General features: G+C 44.3%; 1 protein-coding gene across 3 annotated transcripts in view; it reads left to right on the top strand.

The window, feature by feature from the left end:
* Positions 1-18,356, top strand: part of Akap3 (A-kinase anchoring protein 3) — a 25,347-nt gene extending 6,991 nt beyond the window's left edge. For 2 of the 3 annotated variants that reach the window (XM_048444084.3, XM_048444083.3), the window contains exons 2-5: positions 130-240; positions 4,301-4,396; positions 5,844-8,147; positions 18,008-18,356. In XM_048444084.3, coding sequence (XP_048300041.1) covers positions 4,301-4,396; positions 5,844-8,147; positions 18,008-18,163 — 2,556 coding nt within the window. In that variant the 5' untranslated portion in view covers positions 130-240 and the 3' untranslated portion in view covers positions 18,164-18,356. The remainder of the gene's footprint in view (positions 1-129; positions 241-4,300; positions 4,397-5,843; positions 8,148-18,007) is intronic. The other variant, XM_048444086.3, reaches the window with a different exon arrangement.

Here is an 18,356-nt window from a genome sequence, read left to right as displayed (position 1 = left end):
GTCTCCACGTTACTCTGGCTCCTCACTTCTATGTGCACATGAAAATAAGAAGTCAAAGTCATCATTTGGTAATAAGAACAGTGTGGTCCATATATAAGTTTGGTCATTTTTCTCTGTCTTTCTTTACAGAATCCTTATCTATTACATGGCAGGAGGGGCGGGTAGACTTAGGGATAGTGAAGATACCAGCAAAGCTCATCCGGAGTCTTCCTTGTATCTCAGAACCCATCCTCAGTAAGAGTAAGTGACATCCTTTTCTTACTTGTTTATGCTTACCTTGTATCTGATTGTTGTATGTAGGCAGCCTGACCAAGGCAGAGAGTCTGTTGCTTTAGTTCTTCTCTACCAGAGTCACCCCACTTGGATGAAATGTAAACGAGATGAAAAGACCATTGTTTGTGGATATTATGCTGTCAACATTCTAGGTCAAACTGCGACTAAATTTTGCCTTTCTTGGCCAAGTAACAGTACTGTTAATTTTTTCCCATGCTCATGACACAAAGCATAAGAATATGTATATAGAAGTATGACTCAGGAATATAGTACTTGCAAAAAAAAGGCAAATGTATATATAATCATGAGATTCTAAGAACAATACATGGTTTAACTTCATTAGTATGAACCTCTTTGCAAAGAGAACAGAACTTTAAAATACAAAATTAAAGATTAGAAAACCTTCTAAATTATCTGTCCTAGATTGCCTTCTGTTGTGATAAAAACACTGGCCAAAAACAACGTGGGGAAGAAAGGGTTTATTTCATCTCACAGGTGGGATGAAGTCCATCCTCAAGGGAAGCCATGGCAGGAGCTTGACGCAGACACCCAGAGGAGTGTTGCTTACAGGCTTGCCCAGCGCCTGTTCTTACATAATCCAGACCATCTATGCAGACATGGTTCCTCCCCTCAGTGAGCTGGGCCATCCTGTATTAATTCCTAATCTAGAAAATGCCCCACAGATGTGCCCACAGGCCAGTCTCATAGACATATTCCTCAGCTGAGGCTCCCTCTTCCCAGGTGTCAAGTTGACAGCCAAGATCAGCCATTCCATTATCTTTCCAAAGGTCACCCTGGCCCAGGAATTCTCAGTTCTTCGTGTCCATTAGAATCACGCAGAAAGCTTCTGAGGACATTTTTAGTGAGATTTCTCTGTTACCTGTATTTGGGGCGAGGGGCACCACATGCCATGATGGTGCATGTGCAGCGCAGAAGATAACGTGTTGGAGTGTGTTATCTCCTCCCCTCACACGGGTTCTGGAAATCAAACTCAATTTGTCAGACTCAGTGACAGATGCCCTTTACCTGCTGAGACACCTTGCTGGCCCTCTCACGAAATCCAGTGTCTCTATTTCCTCAATGAAAAAAGTTTTTCATTTAGAATTTTTATTTAATACATCCCCCCCCACTCCGCTTTTCTGTACTGAGTCAAACCCAGACTACTACTTAGCTACACCCTCAACCCCAGCTTCAATTTCTTCCCACTCTTGAGTAGTTGCCCGGGTTCCTTGTAACTGTAAGCTTTCTTGGTCTCACTGATCCCGGTGGACCAGTTTTTCTCCTGCTCGCTAGTTCCCGCAGCCGCTTATGAAATAATCACTCAGGCTAATATATTAAATCTAATTGTTTGGCCAATGGCTTGGGCCTCTTACTGACTAGCTCTAACAATAAATTAACTTATTTCTAATAGTTTATATTTTACCATGAGGCTCATGGCTTACTAGTAATGTTCTGACCACTTTCTCTTTGGTGGCTACATGGTGTCTCCTCGACTCTGCCTACTCTTTCTCTGTATCTTTGTTTGGAGTTCCTACCTAGCTTTACTCTGCTAATCATTGGCTGAGACAACTTCATTCATCAACTAATAGCAACACTTATACAGAAGAACACATCCCACATCAGAGATAGATATTGGGTTCATTCTCAAGATCAGAAAAGCATAGCAGCCAGCCACTGCCTCTTACCTCTACCTCAAACCAAAATGATAATCCTGCCTCCATGAGTCCTCAGAAAGACACTGAGCGGAGACATGTCTCCTCCCATCCTGATACCCTCTCACTGATACTGGGATTAAAGGCGTGTGACTCCCTAGTACTGGGATTAAAGGCATGTGACTCCCTAGTACTGGGATTAAAGGCATGTGACTCCCTAGTACTGGGATTAAAGGCATGTGACTCCCTAGTACTGGGATTAAAGGCGTGTGACTCCCTAGTACTGGGATTAAAGGCATGTGACTCCCTAGTACTGGGATTAAAGGCATGTGACTCCCTAGTACTGGGATTAAAGGCATGTGACTCCCTAGTACTGGGATTAAAGGTGTGTGACTCCCTAGTACTGGGATTAAAGGTGTGAGCCACCACCAACTGGATCTGTTTCTGCATTGATCTTGTGTAGCCCAGGGTGGCCTTGAACTCCCAAATCCTGGGATTAAAAGTGTGACACCACTGCCTGGCCTCTAGTGATTCAGTTTTATCTTCTGATCTTCAGACAAGCGTTATTAAAACATAAATAAAATATCACTATAGTTCCTCATTGTGGAAAATCCACTTTACTCAAATAATCTCTGTTACCTGGAGGAATACAGAAATGATTTTCCTAGCTCAATAATCAGAGACAGTAGAATGTGAAAATAAGAATCTTTATGAGAACAGAAAATTGCTCTGAGAGATTTTATATTTTGATTTTCCTTTAATAATTATCCATAATATTCAAAACAAGAGCAATATGCTCATATATATGTAAGCATCATTACTTTTAATTTTTTTCTTTGGACATTTTTACTTACCGTGTGTGTGCTGGCGAGACAGATGCACACTTGCCGTGGTGCTTGTGTAACAACCAGAAGATAGCTTGTGGGGGTCAATTTTCCTTACGGCATGTGAACTTCAGGGGTCCAGTTCAGGTCATGGGAGTTGGCAGTAGACACCTTTACCTGTAGGAGCCATCCCAGCAGTCCTTGCTTTTCATTGATTTTTCAGCTTTTATTGCGCATGTGTTTGGTGTGCCTTTGATCTCTGTTTGTCTTCATTTTGAGCAAGGGTGCATGCCCCCACCTCAGCCAGATGTCTGTTTCAGGAGACTGTCAGGATACTGGGGGGGGGGGGGAGTATTTCATCTTACCATTGAGAGGTATAGATGGGAACCGAGTTTGTAATTAGCTAGGGGATTTTCAGCGTGGAACCTAGAAGAGGAAGCTGGGCAAAGCAAAAGAAAGTGAGGGCAAAAAAGACCCTTCTTGCCACTTTAGGTTGACAGCAGGATACCTAAGTCACTGTGGTACTTGGCTACAGTTTCAAAGTTTTCAAGACTAGATGAAAGTAAAGACAGAGGCCGAAAGAGGATTTGGATGAACAATTCTGAGGGAGACAGTGAAAGCAGCAAGTGTAAGAAAACAGCTGACGGCTGGTGGTAGAAGAAAGAATTTGCAGGAGGTGAGGGCAGGTGTCTTACATAGAGGATACAGGCAAAATGATTCTCAGCTCTCTAACCCAGAGGACCGGGGCTGGTGAAGCCACCTCTGAAGTGAGATCAGACAGCTGGTGGCACCTGCTGAGAGGACTGGGCAGCTGGTGGCGCCACCGCTGAGAGGACTGGGCACCTGGTGGCGCCACCACTGAGAGGACTGGGCAGCTGGTGATGCCACCGCTGAGAGGCCCGGGCAGCTGGTGATGCCACCGCTGAGAGGCCCGGGCAGCTGGTGGCGCCACTGAAATGAGAGGACAGAGCAAAGTGTAAAGAGGCCGTGAAAGGATACATTAGCCAAGTCACCATTGCATCCTGGAGCCTAAACCAGGGAATCTGAGAATCTCCCAGCATCGTTAACTTACTGGAGAGAGAATGATCTCAAGGAAGATTACTAGTGTAAGTCAGAGCTCTAGAAGTGGATGAAAAGCAAAGTTTCTGTTTTTAAAATTAGTTCACATAGAACAGGTAAGGAAAAAGTAAAGCAATCCATTTGGTCACATTTAGTTTGGAGTGTGTACTGAAAATCGGGCAGGAAGGGGATGGTAGGGAACAAAGTAGGGCAGCCGACAGGTCCGTTTCTGTGCCGTACAGTCAGCATGAATGGCACGGTCCCGTCAGCCCATCCATAGAGATACACGTTTGAGAAGGTGGGTGCGAGTGAGAGCTGAGGCTGAAGAAGACTGCTTGAGTGGGCCAAGCAGCCCTTTTACAGGTCTCTGTGGAAGGCGTGGCTCCTGCTTCTTACATCTCTGCCGTTCTCTTTATTTCTCCTGTTCATGTAACCTTTGGATAACTTCTCTCTCTTTTTTTTTTTCTTTTTTCTTTTTTTAAATATTACCAGATGGCGGATAGGGTTGACTGGTTACAAAGCCAAAATGGCGTATGCAAAGTTGATGTGTATTCACCTGGAGACTACCAACACCAGGACTGGAAAATGGTAAGGGCTCCTTCTTCAGCGGCACTGGTTAGGAGCGTCTGGGCTGTGCTCACGAGCAGCCTCATCCTTTCCTCCACTGTGACAATGGCTAAAAAGAGCCCTGCCAGAATGGGCTTGAAAAGGCCTCCATTATTTGCCATCCTGAGATGAAGTCAAGTCTGAGAAGTGGTCTGAGCACACTTAGGTCTGATACCTCTTCTGGCCCCTGCCGGGACGCATGTGCATGTACATACACACACATACATACATGCATGCCCACAAAAAATAATTTTAAAAACTTTTTAAATTACGGCTATAGAAACAAATAGCAACCAGTAACTTTTTAAGTACTTTATGTTGTTTCATTTCATGTCATTATATATTACATGCATATGGGTGTTTTGTCTGTGTACCTAGCATGTGCCTGCTGCCTGTAGAGGCCAGAAGAGGGATCCTCTAGAACCAAAGTTAGAGACAGTTGTGACCATCAAAGGTGCTGGGAATCCAACCCAGGTTCTCTATAAGCAGCTAGTGCTCTGAACACTGAGCCATCCCCAGCCCGGTAGCTGGTAACTTTGACTTTCATAATAAACTATTATGACATATTAGCAACTTTATAGCAAAGCACTATTCTTTTAAAAATGGGCCATATTTGAAGTCATTCCTAGATTGACAGAATTCTTTACATTTGATAGGAAAAAAGCATAAATATGTACATGGTACTATGTTTGAATTTAAAGTTTTGCCACATATAGATTACAGTGAGTTGATATATAAGTGTGTGTGTGCGCGCGCGTGCATGCGTGCAGGTCAAGATTTTGCTGTATCAAATAATTAGATACACTTTCCCATTTTTCTGAACCTACTTCTAGTAAAAGACATAAATTTAAAAACAACAGATAGCTGGGTGAGGGTGGCACAGGAGGGAGTGGGGAAGGTCTCTCTTTGAGGATAGTCAGGTCTACACAGAGAAACTGTCTCAAAAAAGAAAAGATGAAAAACAACAGAACAGATAGATCTGAGAAGGCAGTGATGAGCATCCGTCGCAGCTCAGTTCAGGTAGGAATGTCGCTGGTAGATGCTCAGTTCAGGTAGGAATGTCGCTGGTAGTCGCAGTAGAAGCAGCGTTATGTAGTAGCTGATGGCTGGTTAGAATTCCAGCTTCATCACAGATTAAAGTTATAATTTCGAACAGCTCACTAACTTAATCTCTCAGTTCTTTCTAATTCTATCCCTTGTAAAATGAAGAAAGCAAGAGAATTAGCACGTGGGTATATTGTGAAAGTAATTTAAATGGGATGGTAGCCTTAAAATCCTCAGTGTCTGATAGTATCGTGACTGCTCAGTAAACGTGGGTTCCTTTTATTGTGATGCTGGAGCCAGCTGGGGAGGCTGGACTTCTTGGCTGTCCTGAACGCCCCATAACTTTGCTGTGCTACAACTGGGTGAAACCATGTCTGCTTTTCAGGATGCATCAACGGATCCTGTCCGAGTGCTCAGCTGGCTCCGCAAAGACCTGGAGAAAAGTACAGCAGGGTTCCAGGACTCGAGGTTCAAGCCTGGAGAGTCATCATTTGGGGAAGAAGTGGCCATCCCAGGAGACCAACGCAAAGGTTTCTGTGTCGACTACTACAATACCACCAACAGGGGCAATCCGGGGAGATTGCATTTTGAGATGACACACAAGGAAAACCCTTCCTCGGGCCCCATGGCCCAAGTTGGTCATGGGAGTTCCATAGATGAAGTTTCCTTCTATGCCAACCGCCTCACAAACCTAGTGATAGCCATGGCCCGAAAGGAGATCAATGAGAAGATCCATGGCTCTGAAAATAAATGTGTCCATCAGTCATTCTTTATGGGGGATGAGCCCACACCCCACAAGAGCCTGAGTACAGTAGCCTCCGAGCTGGTGAATGAGACTGTCGCTGCGTGTTCCAAGAACATTGCTGGTGACAAAGCCCCGGGCTCTGGAGACAGAGCGTTGGGGTCAGTGCAGAGCCCTGGTCTAAGATACAAAAGCACTTTGAAGATCAAGGAGAGCACCAAGGATGGTAAGTGCCCAGACGACAAGCCTGGTTCTAAGAAGTCTTTCTTCTATAAGGAAGTGTTTGAATCTCGGAATGCTGGGGATGCCAAGGACGGTGGAAGGTCCTTACCTGGAGAGAGAAAGCTGTTCAGGGGCCAGGACAGGCCTGACGACTATACAAACTCTGTCAGTCAAGGGATCATGACCTATGCCAACAGTGTGGTGTCCGACATGATGGTCTCCATCATGAAGACCCTGAGGATCCAGGTGAAAGACACCACCATCGCCACCATTCTGCTGAAGAAGGTATTGATCAAGCACGCCAAAGAGGTCGTCTCCGATCTTATCGACTCGTTCATGAAGAACCTCCACAATGTCACAGGAAGCCTCATGACTGACACAGACTTCGTCTCAGCTGTGAAACGAAGTTTTTTTTCTTCTGGAAGCCAAAAGGCCACAGATATCATGGATGCCATGCTGGGTAAGCTGTACAATGTAATGATTGCCAAGAAATTCCCTGAGAACATAAGGAAAGCCAGGGACAAGTCCGAGAGCTACTCCCTTATCTCCATGAAATCCCGGCCTGGTGACCCTAGGCAACCCAACATGAACTTTGCGATGAAATCCGAAGCAAAGCTGAGGGAGAGTCTGTTTTCTGCGTGCATGCCAGAGGCAGAGAAGAGCTGTGCGGAAACTCTGGGCGAGCACATCATCAAGGAGGGGCTGACCATGTGGCACAAAACTCATCAGAAAGACTGTAAGCCCCCCAGTGTCGACAATGCTGCCAAACAGGGTCACCCTCAGCAAGAGGTTTCCTTTGAGGTTCCAGATCCTTGTGACTTAAGCCCTCCTCCACAGCAACCAGAGACTTTTGAAAATTTTATGTGTGAATCAGATTCCTGGGCCAAGGACCTAATTGTGTCAGCCCTACTTCTGATTCAGTACCACCTGGCCCAGGGAGGAAGAATGGATGCTCAGAGCTTCCTGGAAGCTGCTGCCAGCACCAACTTCCCCGCCACCAAGCCGCAGGCAGCGCCTGCGCACGACGAGTCCAGACTTAAGTCTCCTCATAAGATATGTGACCAAGAACAGACAGAGAAGAAGGATCTGATGAGTGTCATCTTCAATTTTATCCGGAACTTACTCCGTGAGACCATATTCAAGAGTAAGCGTAATTGTGAATCCAAGGCACAGAACGTTAAGGAAGAAGAGATCAATCACTGTGAAAGGCCTGTGACCCCTCCTGCCTGTGAGGAAGAGGAGGAGGAGGAGGAGACTAACGGTGCCTTATCTGGGCTCACCAAGATGGTCGCCAACCAGCTCGATGGCTGCATGAATGGGCAGATGATGGAACACCTGATGGACTCTGTGATGAAGTTGTGCCTCATTATTGCCAAGTCCTGTGACTCTCCCTTGTCAGAGCTGGGAGAGGAAAAGTGTGGGGATGCCAGCCGGCCAAATTCTGCCTTCCCAGACAACCTGTATGAGTGCCTACCAGTCAAGGGCACCGGAACAGCTGAAGCCCTCCTGCAGAATGCCTATCTAGCCATCCATAACGAACTGAGAGGTTTGTCAGGACAGCCACCCGAGGGATGTGAAATACCCAAGGTGATCGTCAGCAACCACAACCTGGCTGACACCATTCAGAACAAGCAGCTCCAAGCCGTCCTGCAGTGGGTAGCTGCCTCTGAGCTCAACGTCCCCATCTTGTACTTTGCTGGCGATGATGAAGGGATCCAGGAGAAGGTAAGAAAGCAAAGCCAGAAGGCTTGTCCGTGTGTTAGCTTGGGTTCTGCAGTCTGTGTGGTTTTCTGAATGGGAACCCGGCTGTAGGAAGGGGAGAAGCCGACAAGGTGATGATGCCTCTCGGCAGAGGTAAGAGCAAAGCGAGATGAGATCGTGACCAATCAGAGACACACTGAGAGAGGCCAGAAGGAAAATCGGTGTTTTCTATTTTCCAAATTTATTGGTACCATCAGCAAAAATGAAGATTCTCCAGGAGACTTGGTGTGGTGGAGGCAGCAGTACATCAGCCTCACCATCTCTGAGGAGGGATGGAAACACCATTGTTCCACATAGCAAGTGTCCAACACTATGTAATCTTACAGCAGTGTTGGCTCTTCGATCCAAACATATTTATGAGATATAGATATGTTAAAGTTTTAGGTGAGATGGAGAGATTCTGTATTCCCTGAGGCCCAACAGAAAAGAGGTGGTTTCCAAGGAAATTATCTTCTGTGCATACTGGAGGAGAAAGAGGTACCACTGTGAGAAGCTTGGGAGGTGCTGGTGACAAGGATAAGAAGATTGAATTGCAGAAAATGGCATGGGAGCCTTTAATGTGATTGTATGGTAACAAAAAACCTTTACTCTTACAGAGTTATGCAATCAGTACCGTTACCAATAAGGTATATATATATGAAGAATGGTTATTGTGAGTGTATCTAGACATGCCGCTGCTCCAGAACACGGGGAAAGGAGTTAGTAGGATTTATAGACTGAGCCCTCATCTCTTTCCAGTTCCCAGTGTAGTGTTTTGTTTTGTTTTTTTAAATACAAATGGTGCAGTGAAGTTGTACAGTGTGGTATTGAGAGTTGGAGAGTGTCTCATAGACTTAGAATCTATTACTCATAAACTGTGGGTGAGTTGTTGTATGCCAGATGGCTGCATGAGCAATCACATAGACCACAAAGGCATTCTTCAAATCATAGTAGATATTAATCAATTTTCCTTTCTTGAAAGTGAGCCCCCTTATTAGGGCTATTAGTTTGGCCTTTGGGGCCAAGGTAGACGAGAGTAATTGAGGAAGGCTCAGTTACTGCTCGCTGGCAGAGCCTCACATTCTCCACTTAGAACCTAACAATTCCCTTCAGCAAACCATCCTCCTCTGGAAGATCCAGGACGTGGTCACTGAAGGCAGCCCAGCTGGACAGGTGCAGAACACGATCTTAGTACACAAGTAGCAGATCAGGAAAAGTTTCCACTGATGTGAATGAGGCAGGATATAGTGTACCACTGATGTGAGTGAGGAAGGATGTAGGGTACCACATATTGTAACATTTCCTTCTGGACTTGTAGGAGGGTTATCTGATGTTTCATTTGTGTATTTCCAGTCAACTACGTTACTTTTATTTAGTGTGACCTTTATCTGGTGGGCTTTTAGGACTTCTAGTGGTTGCCCCCAAATATCTTAGCAACTTCTTCAACCAAAAGCACTGTGGCTGACTAATCTTCGAGATGGGGCCACCCTGATGCTACATCAGATTTTTTCAAAACCCTGCAGCCCTCTCATTCTGACCCTAGGCACTGAGTCAACACCAGAACTGCATAGTGTCGATGCTTTGCCACAGATAACAGGAAGAGCATTTAGCCATCTGTCGTGCCCATGCCAGGGGCTTCTGTGAGAACCCACTTTCTCTGATTAAAGGATCATTCTGATTGGTTGTCCCAGTTAAGGGGCTAAGAGCCAAAACCCCTTGTAGATGCTTTTGTCATCAATCCAAATTTAGGAATACAGATTTGACAAAAATGCAGCCATCCCCTAAGGGTCAGAGCTGTTTGTCTTTGGTGGAACGGGGTTAACGACTGCTGTGATTGGAGAAGTGGGGTTGTCCATCCCTTCAGAGCCAGCGCGCATCCAACACAGAGTACTTCCTACTCATCACCTGGGCTTTGTTGTGGAGACATGGTAGCCTCCAGACTAGGACATTTAAGACCCTGATATTTTGATCTAAGTATCTCCCAGTAGGGCTCTATATCAAAATATTTACATATTGTAGGGTAGCTCTTTCTGGGAAAACTAGATCCCTAAGATCTTTTTCCAGTATTCAACCTTCAGCACCAGACCAAAATATATTTAGAAACCAGAAGACATGGAGACAAAGGGTTTTCTCTTTTAACAAGTTGCATTAATCGCCCCTGAAACTGGGCTTATCTAATGACTGGGAAGAGGCAGAATTACACAGCATGTAGATTAGATTGTATCAATCCTAAGTAAGGAACAGTGCAGTTTGACTTCAGAGTAGACAGTACTTCCAGTCTTAGCGAGGCTACAGTTGTTACTCAGTGGATGTATGGGATGTGTGGAGCATCCTCACTGGCAGCCTCTGGGAGTCAATAAGTAGTGCAGGTGCTTAAGCCTCCTTCCTGACCTATTAGGACAATCTTCATCTTTAACAAAATATGGAGCTGATGTGCGTGCATAGCCTTAGTAACCGAGTTACCAGGTTGTTTAGTAGCCAGAAAATGCAGAGTCAACTGTCACCTTCTAGCTTCGACACTAGGCCTGTCCCACAGGGACCCTGGCAAACTCTGTCCTTCAGTGTTGCTGGTCTATACAGCACAGTTACTTTGGCCCATCAGGTGACCAGCAGGAAGAAGGGAGACTACATTCTGGCAAACATTTTAAACTAATAAACAAGGTAAAACTAAGCACGACCTCCATTTGCGGTGTGCGAAGAGGCTTCTGTTCTGTAACCATTTCTCTGTTATACCCTTCCCACGTAAGATACAGAATATATTTTGCTGGTGGATTTTGAACTAGAATTCTGTAATGCATTCATCTAAATAGGAAAATAGACTCATAGGCCCTTTGCATAGCTTTGTTAATTCTGAAGAAAAATATATCCACCTATTGCTTTATTGAAGGGAAAGTAAAGGAATGGTCAGCAGTGTGACTTCTTCGTGTTAGGACGGTTGAATGGCTCATACTATTGCCCAGGAACCCAATTGCCTTCAGCACTATAGAATTTATTTTTAATATGTCATGTGGCTGCAAGATCAGACCCCAAATTTAAAAAGGATGAACACTGAAAATAAAGGATGTCTCCTCATCAGATCACTTCTGTGTTGCTCTCGCTGCAGAAAAAGCAGCTCATCTGTTTCTAATGTGTTCTTCTAGAAATACATATGTTCATACATGTAGAGCTAATCTATATGTCTTTTAGCACAAGTGGTTATATGCATATATAAGTGACATATACATGCAGCACATACACATGGGATAATTTGCATGCATATATATTATATATTTTACATGCACACATAAATATGATAGAATGCCCATGCACACATATGATATAACTTACATAGATGCACATATGTGAAGGTAGGCATTCTCCAACATAAGAGTTTTCATACTTTTGCTTGTGCTTTGCTCTCTAATTTGTTGAGACAGAGTCTTACTACATAGCTCAAGAGGGCCTTAGACTCACTATGTAGCCCAGACTGGTCTCAAGCTGGAGACCCTGCTGACTCAGCCTCCTGAGTGCTGGGATGACAGGTTTACAGGTGGATTACACCCACCATGCAGTGCCATTAGGTTATGTATTGGTGTTTAGAGTTTGTTTGATTTCACCATATGGGATTTAGTCTAATATAGTTTTTCTTCTTCTATTTCCTGGATTTTGCTTTGGGTTTTCTTTTAGTGCTTTAAAATATTTATGGCTTTGATCTTTTTATATACTTTCATGTGTAAAGTGAAAGGTAGGGAGACAGATTTCTGTTGTCATCAACTGTCTGAGTTCCACCCCCACCCCTCCACACTGGCTTCCACTTAATTCTTTCTGAACTTTCTATTCTGTGCCATTGAATTGTCCATCTATCAATTCTTAGGCCAATGGCAGACTCTATTTATTGTAGTCTTATGAATTTTAAAATATCTCCTAAGACTGAAGACTCCTTGTCTATCGGTGTTTTAGGTAGCATACTTATAACCCAGCACTTGAGAGACTAAGGCAGGAGGATGAGCTACATAGTGAGCTGGAGACTATCCTGGGCTGTGTTTTGAGACACTGAATTAAAAAAAAAAATAAGAAGAAGAAGTGAGGAGGGATGGCTTGTTCGTCGTGGTTGCCCAGAACCAAAATAACCACACAGACGCTATATTATTTAAAACACTGTTTGGCCCATTAGCTCTTTCTTATTGGCTAACTTGTACATCTTAATTTAACCCATTTTTAGTAATCTGTGTATTGCCACGTGGCTGTGGCAAGACTCTGGTGGCCTGGGCTACATGGCTTTTCTCTGACTCCGCCCTTCTTCCTCCCAGCATTCAGTCCAGTCCTCCCCGCCTAGCTCTGCTCTACCCCGCCCTGCTCTACTATAGGCTCAAAGCAGTTCTTTATTCATTAATGGTAATCACAGCACACAGAGGGAAACCCCACATCAAATAATAATAATAATAATAATAATAATAATAATAATAATAATAATAATAATAGTAATAATAATGGTGAGACAGATTTCTAAAGTAGCCATCTCATTTTATGGTCTCATTCGCCATTCAGGTGGATTTTTACTTCTTCCATCCTCAACATGATCTTATTATAGAAATCATAGTGATAGATCATTGTGAACTGATTTGATAAACATAAATTCAGATGACTAAAAATGTTGAACATAATCCAGTGTGCAACAATTCAATCCATTTGTGTAGATTCCCTGCTGCAATCAATTGCCTGTATGTCGTGCCCACATTCTGGTTGAGTTGTTTTTCTCTTGTTAGGCATTGAAAAGGTTTGTTTGCCTATTTTTGTTGTTATTGTTGTTTGTTTTGTTTTGCTTTTTAAAATATTTATTATTACTTATTATGTATACAATATTCTGTCCGTGTGTATGCCTGCAGGCCAGAAGAGGGCACCAGACCTCATTACAGATGGTTGTGAGCCACCATGTGGTTGCCGGGAATTGAACTCAGGACCTTTGGAAGAGCAGGCAATAACCACTGAGCCATCTCTCCAGTCCCCTTGTTTTGCTTTTTGAGACATGATTTCTTTGTGTAACAAACTCACTCTGTAGACTAGGCTGCCCCTGAACTCTCAGAGATCCTCCTGCCTCTGCCTCCTGAATGCTGGGATTAAAGGCGTGTGCCACCACTGCCTGGCTAGTTTGCCTGGTTTTTAAGACAGAATCTCATGTACCCCAGGCTGAGGATGACCTTGAGCCTCTGATCCTCCTACCTAGTATGTATTAGGTTCCAGTGTTTGAATTACAGGTATGTGGCACCATGCCCAGTTTATGTGGTGGTAGGATCTGAACTCAGGGCCTCGTGCATAGTGGGAAAACACTACCTACTGACTGAGCTACTGCCTACAAACACTTCTGAGCTACACATCCTCCGCCCAAAGGTCTCTATATGTTCTAGAAACAAATCCTTTGTAAGACACAACTCTCAAATATTTGCTTTGTGTAGAAGAGAGTCTTTTGAAAAACAAATATTTAATGGTGAATTATCTGATAAATATATATACGTATTATTTATTTTGTCTTTGCATATATATATATAATATATACATATTATATATTTGTGTGTTTCTTGTCTTCATGTCAGCCTCAGACTTACATATGTAGCTAAGGATGACTTTGGACTTCTGATCCTCCTGCCTCTACCTCAGAGTACTAAAACTGTGTTCTCTTTGTGTTATATCTAAAAATATGAATAGTTTCTGCCCAACTAGTGTTTCTTTTCTTTGTCTTTGTCTGTTTGGATTAAACCTAGGGCCTCACATACTACACAAGGCATTCTATCCCAACGCTTTTCAGTGCTTCTTGGCTGCATGCAGTTTTATCCCCAGGGGACATTTGCCAAAGTCTGGAGACATTTGGCTGTCACAGTAAGGAAGACAGTTGCTAGTGAAGCAGAAGACCAAGGACAGAATTAAGCACCCTATAAAGCCCATGCAGGCTTTACAGCAAAGAATTGTGAGCCTGTGGAGGGAACAGTGCTGACTAACCTGACCCATCCCATGGTCACATGAACTTTTCTCCTTGTGTTCTTGTGTATGCTGATGTGGGCTCTTTGCTCTTGTGTCGGGTGTATTGATTGTAAATGAAAGTTTCCGTCCCACGTAGTCCCGCAGCTGTTCAGTCCCAAAAAAAACACACAGAGGCTTATATTAATTATAAACTGTTTGGTCTATTGGTTCAGGCTTATTACTAACTAGTTCTTACAACTTAAATTAACCCATAATTCTTACCTATGTTTAGCCATGTGGCTTGGTACCTTTTCTCAGTAAAACATTTTCATCTTACTTCCTCTGCTTCTGGCTGACGACTGCCTCTCTGCCTTTCTTCTTCCCAGAATTCTCCTAGTCTAGTCGCCCCACCTCTAGTTCCTGCCTGGCTACTGGCCAATCAGCATTTTATTAAACCGGTGTGAGTGACAAATCTTTACAGTGCACAAATGATGTGGGCCCTTTGCTCTTGTATCTGTGTGTTTTTATGGGTGCTGCTGTGGGCTCATTGCTCGTTGTTTTTTTTTTGTTTTGTTTTGTTTTGTTTTTCTTGGTGTGGTAGTGGGAAGGGGAGGGGATTAAATGCACAGCCCTGTACATGCTGAGCAGGTACTCTACCACTGAGCTACGGCGCCACCTATGGGTGGTCTACTTTGAGTTAACTTGCATACCTGTCAGGAAGGAAACCAAATTTATTCCTTCATGGGAGGAAATGTGGGTGTTTCTGACTTACTGTTGGTAAGCCTGTGGGTGTCTGATCCCTGTGAATTTTCTGGTGCCTTCACCAAGAGGTCAGCTGATCACGGTGCTAGAGTCAACTGTGTGTTACATTTTTTTCCTGTAGTTTTACTTGCAACTTCCTCATCAGATCTGAAGTGTGGATTCTGTGCACAGCATACATTTGGGTCAGTCCTTGTCTAACATTCCTTCTCGTTTTTCTTTTTCTGCCTCCTTTTGGTTTATTTGAACATTTTCCTATGTTCCGCTTTAATTTCTCTACTCTGGTGATATTTTAAGAGGTGTCTTGGTTGGGTTTTTGTTTTATTTTGTTTTTAAAGGTTTACTATGTAGCTCAGGCATCTGTGTTAACTCCACAGGACTTAAAAAACAGTCACCCATTTGCGCTGAGAGCTACTTGCTTGGCTTCCGGTTGCCTTCAGCTAATGTGGTCCTTCACAGAACTTCCTTGAGTAATTCTCCTAGAACTCATTTGCTGGTAATGAGTTCTCTTAGTCGCTTTAATCTGAGAATATCATGGTCTCTTTTGTACTAGAGATTAAACCCTGGGCATGGCCCACACTAGGCAAATACTCTATGAATATGTTTTTATTTGAATGTCATTCCTGAGATATATTCTGCTGGATGAAGAGTTCTGGTTTGTCCTTTCCCTTCTGTTTACGTGGTCTTTTTTTTTTTTTCTTTTTTCCTCATGTGTATTTGTGTGAGTTTACACATGAGGGTGCATGTGTATGGGTACAGTACATGTGTAGAATGTTTGTGGAAACCTGAGGTTGATAATTGGAATTCTTTCTTGATTCCTCTTCTACTTAATTCTTGGAGGTAGGGTTTCTGAATCAAATCCAGAGCTTGCTGAGACACTGTTATAACTAGCTGGTTTGATCCTGTTCTCAAACACCTTACCAATGTCTTCTGAAGCTGGAATTGCAGGCAGGCCATCACACCCATGTAACATTTATGTGGGTCCTGGGGACCCAAACTCTGGTCCTCTTTCTTACATGGTTAATGCTTTAATCTCTGAGTCCTCTCATCAACATTTCCTATATATCCCCCTTCTGACTCTGATTGAAAACAATGCAGTGGATTTGAGTTGCGCTTCTCCGTAAGTGGTGCTGTACTGTCCTCTGGCTGCTCTCAGAAGTGTTTTCTGCTCCAGGGATGTTGCACAGTGGTGGTGGTGGTGTTTGCCCAGTATATGCCAGGCCCTCAGTTCAATCACCAGTTCGAAAATATATATTTAAATATCTTTCTATAAGTAATTTTTTATTTACAATGTATGTGTATGTATGTGAGTGTATGCCTGTGGAGGCTAGACTAGGGCACTGGATACCCCGGAACTGGAGTTACAAGTTATTATGAGCTACCTTATGTGGGTGCTGGGAATGGAATGCAGGTTCTCTAGAAGAGCAGCCACGTTTACAGGCCCAAACTTGCTTTTTAAGGACTGAGCACGGTGATGACCATAATCCCAGCACTCAGGAGGACTGCCGTGAGTTACAGCCCACCTGGGCTACAAATAAGACCCTTGTCTTGTGAAAACAAAGTTTTGAGTGCTCTGTGATAGGTTCTGGGGTGGATTTTGTTATGTTTAAATAAGCTGGGTTTCTTGGTGTGAAGTAAGCTGAGGAAGCTTTTGACTGTGGTCCTGCAGACGCTCTTCCACACCGCACCCCTCTCCTCTCCCCTGGGATTCTCGGGGTAGGGATGCTGGCTCTTCTGAGTCGTGTCCACAGCCCGAGCTCTGCTTATCACGTCTTCCATTGTCTTCCTTCTGTGCTCTCCTCCATTTGATACCTCTTATTTTATGGGTTTAATGTAATTTTAGTCCTAACATTACCATTTGATTCTCCTTTTTACATCTTATTTCTTTGCTGAAATCTTGCCCTGCCCCTGAACTGGGACAACCCCATGTCACATGCGAGGTCACTGCCCACCCCAGCATATTTTCACCTGAGATGGAGGCTGAGGTCCTCAGGCTGGCTCTCCACTCACTCTGTGGCCCACACTGGCCTTGAACTTCCAAAAGTCCTGACAGGCCTATGCGGCTAGGCTGGTCACAGGCCTATGCGGCTAGGCTGGTCACAGGCCTATGCTGCCAGGCTGGCTTGTTTTAGTCTTTGGTTTTCTGAAGTGTGTTGCCCTGACTAACCCGGAACTCACTTTATAGAACATGCTGCCTCAAACTTAAAGAGATCCTCCTGCCTCCACCTTTTGAGTCCTGGATTTTAAACAAGTATCATCACATCCAACACCTCCCTCTGTTTTATCACTGTGGAGGCCATGTGACAGACCAGCACAAGCATTCATCTCCCTCTGGCTTCGTCATTGTGGAGTCCATGTGACTGATCACAAGACTGATCTGCTGCCATGACTTCGTATGGAGGATTGCATTCCACAGTGGAAGTAGGAGGAGATGAATGTGTGCACTTAGCTAGCCTTCTTTATATGCTGAAACTGTAGGCTGTGGAATAGTGCCGCCCACGTTCAGGGTGGGTCTTTATGCGTCAATTACCCTAATCTAGAAAACCCCTCATCTCACCTGGAAGTTTGATTTCAAAGTGATTGTAGATCTTGTCTAGTTAGCAATCAATATAAGCTATCACAAATGGAGACTTTTATATTAGGGTGAGCCTAAACCATTAGAACTATTGGGGGAACAAGAGCAGTTCGCTTTTGAAGCACCATTTTCAAGGAGAAAGTGGGAAGATTTGTCTCAGTGAGAGATCACATTCCATATCACAAACGGGGTATATTTGTGTGTGTTGTGTGTGATGTGGGTGATGAGATCAACACACACTTGTGTGTGTTGTGGGTGATGAGATCAGCAGCTGTAGCTAAAGTCGTCTTGGGCTGGGGCTAAGAGCTAAGCATGCGCAAGGCCCTGGCTACAGTCCATGAACCGTAACAATTAAAATCCATTGGTTTGGAGCAAGGTGGCTCATGCCTAAAATCCTAGCACTTGGGAGGTGGAGGCGGGAGGATCAACAGCTTAGGGCCAGCCTTAGCTGCATGGGTCCCTGAGAGTTTGTTCATTTTCCCCATCGGATGGCTTCTTGGTTGCAACCAAGCAGGTTCCTTCCGGCCTGTTTTGGGGTCTTCTACTCCTCCATCACCTTTCTCTCTGCTCTCCACAGCTGCTTCAGCTCTCGGCCGCTGCTGTGGAGAAAGGCCGCAGTGTCGGGGAGGTTCTGCAGTCGGTGTTGAGGTATGAGAAGGAGCGACAGCTGGATGAGGCGGTGGGAAACGTCACGCGACTGCAGCTGCTGGACTGGCTGATGGCAAACCTGTGATTGGAGCCTACCCGGTGTTCCGGCAGTGGGCCATGCCCTCACTCCCTCAGCTCCCCTCCCTGCCACACAGAGCCCTAAAGTTCCCTTCACACCACCCACACCACATGCACCATCTAACGCTACTCACTGGATTTTGCAGATTTTCTTGTCCATGCAAGCAAGGACATAAATTAAAAGATTACAATTAAAGGGC

The sequence above is a fragment of the Myodes glareolus genome, chromosome 3 (assembly GCF_982192425.1).
Source record: "Myodes glareolus chromosome 3, mMyoGla1.1, whole genome shotgun sequence".
Lineage (NCBI taxonomy): Eukaryota > Metazoa > Chordata > Mammalia > Rodentia > Cricetidae > Myodes > Myodes glareolus.
Note: the sequence above shows the minus strand (reverse complement) of the source record. Positions and strands in the feature narration are given on the sequence as shown.